The 6,000-nt window shown below is 35.2% G+C and overlaps 1 protein-coding gene across 7 annotated transcripts in view; it reads left to right on the forward strand.

The window, feature by feature from the left end:
* The window catches only part of ZNF280D (zinc finger protein 280D), a 39,832-nt gene extending 34,387 nt beyond the window's left edge, over window positions 1-5,445 (forward strand). For 6 of the 7 annotated variants that reach the window (XM_064389208.1, XM_064389209.1, XM_064389210.1 and 3 more), the window contains one exon: window positions 2,959-5,445. In XM_064389208.1, the coding sequence (XP_064245278.1) occupies window positions 2,959-3,592 (634 nt within the window). In that variant the 3' untranslated portion in view covers window positions 3,593-5,445. The remainder of the gene's footprint in view (window positions 1-2,958) is intronic. The other variant, XR_010347662.1, reaches the window with a different exon arrangement.
* Window positions 5,446-6,000: the final 555 nt, after the last annotated feature.

A 6,000-nucleotide genomic window follows, 5' to 3' on the forward strand; every position in this document is an offset into this window, starting at 1 on the left:
AATTTTTTTTTAAGGATTGGCAATGAAAGGGCATTTTTTCATTCTTCCTAACTAGAAGTTCATGTAGAGTGAAGAATTTTTGGGGAGTTCTAGAAAGGTTTCAGAGTTGCCCAAGCTATTGGACCAACAGGCTGTACTTCCTGGAGGTGGTCACAATCTTTGGTTTATTTGCATCCAGAAGCACTCTGACTTCAGAGATGTGAGAAAGTATTGCCTTTGTTGATGTTTGAGATGTATGGGATTTAAGATTTCTTGCGTCATAGAAGTGTGGGGAACATCACAAGGTGATAATTTTCTATGGTTTACTGTCTATTCATGCAACTTCTGCCAATCACAAATTAGAAGGGACTGCTTTCTCAAACTACACCTGAGCAAAATGAAGGTTGAGAGTGTACATCATGAAGCCAAAGTAAACCAAAATAGCAAAGATGTGGTTGCAACAAAATATTACAAACTCTGCTCATTTCCAAACCAAGATAAATGAGCCAGTTGGTATCTGCTTTATAAGATATAAAACATGAACACAAAAATCTCTCAAATTTGATCATGTAAAATAACATTTATAATGGATTTAAAATAATATTGGATCCAATTCACACACATTTAATTTAGTGGCACAACTTTAATTATTGAGACAAGAAGAGCAGTATATTTTGTCCTTAGATGTGCAATACCTGATCTCTTCATGTCTAAGTCAGTGAATCTAACAGCAGTGACTGTTTTATGACAAATGGCTATTTCCAACATACTTGTTTTAAGTTCTTGCATATAAATCAGTAATGCTAAATATTTGGTGTTGCATCATCTTACACTGGTGTGGCTTCTCGTGATTAAATACTTCAGAGTATTTGAAGTCCTGACCCAAAAAATGTGTTCTCATTTAATTTATCCTGATTATTTCTCTGTTAATTAGAAGAGTATTTTTACAGTGCTACTGAAATCAATCCTTTTTTGTAGATATTTTTGCCATCTATTTGCAGATTAAGATGTAATTAATAATGTGTGATTGTTTATACTACAGTTTAAGACGCTGGTTAGCTGCTAGAACATGAATGTTAGGAAGTATTCATGGTGTGCTTCTGATACTATGTGCTTAAATTTTTTTAAAGTTTTGAGGTTAGACTGCTTTTTGGATTTAGGAGAATACATGTGGTTGATCAATCTAATATTAGTATATAGTTTTCATAAAATTTAAGTGGTAAGGCTGTTTTTTATGTCAAGTGCTTTGCACCCTGTAGACAACCATTAAGACTCGCTGAGGTTGTGAATAATTTAATTTATGATTAATAACATTATCTAAATATAATAGAGGCAGCACCATACTTCAGCAGATTAAATTTGCCTTTAATGCAACATCGACAAAGAAGATTTAGGCATAAGCAGTTTTGAGGGGTTTGTTTGCTTTTTCTTTTTTTCTGTAAGAAACCTTTGAAAGGTTAGATTTTGTTAGAACTGATGACTTAACAAGTTTGTAGGAGATACTTCTTGCTATCTGTGCGATAACATTTTCTTACAGAAACACAGAAAATCAATTGTGGTGATGTTGTGATAAGCTATTTAATTAATGTGGTTTTCAGAGTCAATAAATTTAAATAATTTATAGCTCATCTAATGTATGGACTAAAGGTATTTTGCGGGAAGCACCCCCCTCCAGATAGTAGTTGGAGGTCAGCTGAAATGTTTTACTGTTGTCCTAAAATAAACTACAGCTCTCTGCTGGGTGTTTGGGTTATGGTAGACAAATGAAAGAAAACTGAGCTTATATTGTCAGGTAGCTTTATGAACTTAATTTAGCATTTCAGATCTTAAAATACTTCAGTCATGGTTTCAAAGGCCTTTCTGGTGTGGAGGTCATTCCTCAACTAGTTATGTGGGAGCAACAAGGAGTGGATCACACCGAACTGTTAATGCAAATGCAGCTGTAATACAAGTTTTGTTACCTGGAGAATCCTCTTCCACAGTCTGAAGGGAGTGTTTGCACACACTTTGCAACTACTCTGTATGCAGATGTGTAAATGTCACTTGTTTAATAGGATTGGGGTTTTTTCTTCTTCCTGTAGAATTTTTCCCTGAGTTGTTTTTAAAATCCTAATATGAAATAACCAATACAAAATAATAAAATATTCTAAATAATGCAGCAAAAGAGCTTGAGCTAGTAGGATTTTGAAACACCAAGTGATAAGAGCCTAGCTTTCCTCTGCCTCACTTGGCACCTAAATCTTACTTTTTCTGTACAATGAGAAAAAAGAAAACTAAATTGCTTTAATTTTTCAGCTTCTGTGTCCTGAGGTAGGGGTGTTTGTACTCTGTAGACTCATGTCTTGCATTCAGAGCTGTGGCTTCAGCTGCTCCCTTGGTCTGGTTGTAAGTCCTGATTTCAGATAGACTCTGAGCTTTTCTATTTGTGTTTCCTTTTTATAAACACACAGCTTTACTCTGAAAGGTGACTGAAAATGCTGCTTCACAGATTTACTTTTTCAGTGAATCCAGATTGTGATTGCTCAAATAAATTTTGGATTTTTAAATTTAGGTTTCCAGCTGTTAGCTTTATTCTCATGAGCATTGCAGAGTCAGTTGGTGGTATAAAAGTATAAAGCAATTTTATCTGCATCTGTGTCAAAGAGGCTGTGCAGGTAGAGGAGCTACAGGTGTTATTTTGGGAAATTCCATGTGTCACACAAAGAGAGCCTTCCTTTCTGGAGCTGAAATGCAAGAACCTAGAGTATTAATTGACTGCTAAATACAAAGCTGAGTTTGTAAATAGTTGAGGAAAATGTAGCTGTTTAGTTAAATTCTGCCTTTCTTGCTATGAAGCCTCATGACAAATCCCAAAGAGGAAATCTTTAATACCCCTCTGAGTGTCACTTTGTAGAGTATAGCTGAGCATTGCTTTATTTCATTTATGACATAAAATTATAAAAATCATATCTAAAAGTAACTTGTTTTGGTTTTTTTCAGCAAACAAGAGCATGACTCTTCAGATGAAACAAAAGAACACAATAGAAATCAAACTAAAAGAGTTGCATCCATTGAAAAGAGGGAAGACTCATCACTGTCAAATACAGAAAACGATCGTAGTTTGGAACTCCCTGGCAACAGCTCAAAGAATTCTTTGCATGAGAAGAGAGCATACTGTGATTCAGCTAGCAGGAAACAGTTAGTAGATGAGAAACAAAAATGTACTCATGATGAAAGTGAGATGAAAATGTGCCAAAGTTCCTCTGACGTTGTTCTGAATGAGCAGACTGAAGTGCGTTCCTGGGATGAAACTGCGCTTTCAGCCAAGAACGTGAGGGACTTAAAGCTGACGCTGGGTGAAGATGTCAGTTTTGAGCAGTTCCTGAGAAAGAGGGATGAACCTGAATCTGTTAGTTCAGACATAAGTGAGCAAGGCAGTATTCATTTGGAGCCTTTAACTCCATCAGAAGTACTGGAGCATGAAGCTACTGAAATTCTCCAAAAAGGTAACGTCGCACCTTCATCAAAGAAGGCGGGACAGCTCGCTGAACAAACAGATGAGACTTCTAGAGAAAGCAATCCCAGCAGAATGGAAACAACTGCAAACAAGACAGATGAGAATGAAGCAAGCTGAAACTGTGTTAATTTTATTGTTTATTTTAAACTATGGTAAGAGTACCATGGACCATTCCTGATGAGTGTGCTCATGGATGCTAAAGACTAAAAATTTTAAAAGGGAGGAGAAGAGAAAGAGACACCAAAGGGAAGTTTGCATATGGAGGTAGCATGTATGTGTATGTATGACTGAATTCATTAAGCTTCAAAAAGGTAACATGTTAAAATATATCTTCCTGTCTTTTGGATGTGATATATTATTAGATTGATACTTGAAAAGAGGTATAAATTCTAATTTTTTTATAGTTAACTAGCCCAGGATAAGGTGATTTGTTCGCCCAGAAAGTATTTTTCTAAATTCTTTAGTGTGGATGGGGATTGAGTAGGAATTTGCTTCTGATGCTGATATGGAGCACACTTACAATGAAGGTTATTGGTCTGCTGATAGTTTAGGTGAATATAACCCTTGGAACTTGGTGTCACATTCCTGTCTGTAAAAGCACGTAAACAGAAGTATATGAATTTGTGCACCTCTGTACAGGTGTAATCCTGCCAGGCTGTAAACTTACCTTAATAAACTTTCAGTGAAAGTGAAATTATTACAATAAAAAATATATTTGTGGAGTTTTCACTGTGCAGGCTGTGCAGAAATACCGAACATAGCTGTATAAAGTAGGACATAATGCTGAAAGTACTGTAGCTCTTAGGCTTTTACCATTGGTTTATTTACTCTTAGCTGTAGACCTGTAGGAATGGTCTGTAAGTCACACCAAAGTATGTTTTGATGTAAAAATGGTTTTAAGCAAAAATAAGGAAAACTCCAAACTGGAAACACCACCTGGCATGCATTTTGCCATTTTGCAGCTGCTACTTGCTAACTTAATAGGATACAAGGGCATATAAAGTAGAATTGTACAGTTCAATTTCAGGACTTTTTGTAGTCTAAGTTATGTACAGAAAGATGGCTGCTGGTTTTGGTTTGGTTTTTTGGTTTTGGGGGTTATTTTTGTCTTCTAATTAGCTAGATTTAGGAATGCATATGATTAACAGTAGCTTGCTCCTTTGATTTCATTGCTCCATTTGAAACATTCAGAATGTGCTTTTGACTTACAGTTTCGTTTTTAATGAATGTTACATGTTTTGAACAGCTGTTAAAGTACTGCTGTAAATTATTACTTTTTGAGTAAATATTTGCAACAAAAATTTGTCTTTGTGTATAATTTTATGCTCAACTTGAAGCTTTGGGCATAGTCTTCTCATATTTTTTAAAAAAAATTAGTGACAGTTCCCAAAAAATAACTTCTTTATTGTGAATTTTAGACCTATGTTTCATCGGGAATTTTTGTTAGGTTTTCGTTGGTTTGTTTGTTTGTTTAATTTTAGAATTAAATGAGCAAGTGCCTATGCATAAACATTTTTTTGTACCTGCATATTGTGATATGATGTGCTAACCTTTCCAGACTATACAGATATTTTTCTGGCCCATCAGCCTGCAGGTTAAGTTTCCTCTGTCCTCTTAAGTTCACTGAGCTCAGCTGCTAAGTGAGTGTAACAGTATTAAAATCTAGAGACCATCCCGCTTACTATTGGAATCTCTAAATGAGACAGATCACAACAGCCTCAAAAGTTCCTTCAAGCTCTAAAGAGATGTATAATTTAAATTTTGGACTGCATCTTTGTTGTCATCCATGCACATGTAGAAGACTTTTAAAAAATAGAAGTGCAACAGGTTATGTACTCACAGCTCTTTGAGATCTGCCTCTTGAAGAACTTCAGATACCACAATATATGAAAAAGCAGAGAAGAATAAGTTGCATTATTCCTTTGTTCTTTAAAAATTTTAGTGAAATCATTAAATAGTGCTTTGGTTAACCAGTCTGTCTTCATGCTTTTACACATGCAAGGTTACTCAATGTGATGCTTTATTTTATGCAGCTTAAAGCAGATAATCAACTACAAAACTGGATGTGTATGTTACCAAGGGAGTTCTGAATGCATCTGTTTTGGAACCCAGGGAAATCTGTAGTGTTTTTCATCTGGTTGGTGATCTTCTATGCAAATTGTATATTTTGAGTAGGACTTTGATGTGTGGTGTTAGAAAAGATAAAGCACAACTGGAACCAGTTGCGATACTTGAAAGTTCCACATATGTGTCTTTTATTATGCATTTAAACTTTTAAAACATCTACCATTTTAATAAGAATTTTGAAGGATTTGGCCACATAGTGTTGAGAAAAGGTGGTAAATAGAACTCAAAGACCTGCCTGTATGGCAGAATTATATCCATGTCATCTCAGCTGCTTATTACATAAAATGTCATTTGTTTCAAACCATGTTGACAATGCTTATGCAAAAAGTAACATTAGGTAAAAACTAGTCAAATATCTTCCAGTCTTTCTGAAAGAGGTGAAAGAACTTGATTGTTCT

Source organism: Passer domesticus, chromosome 14, assembly GCF_036417665.1.
Source record: "Passer domesticus isolate bPasDom1 chromosome 14, bPasDom1.hap1, whole genome shotgun sequence".
Classification (NCBI taxonomy): domain Eukaryota; kingdom Metazoa; phylum Chordata; class Aves; order Passeriformes; family Passeridae; genus Passer; species Passer domesticus.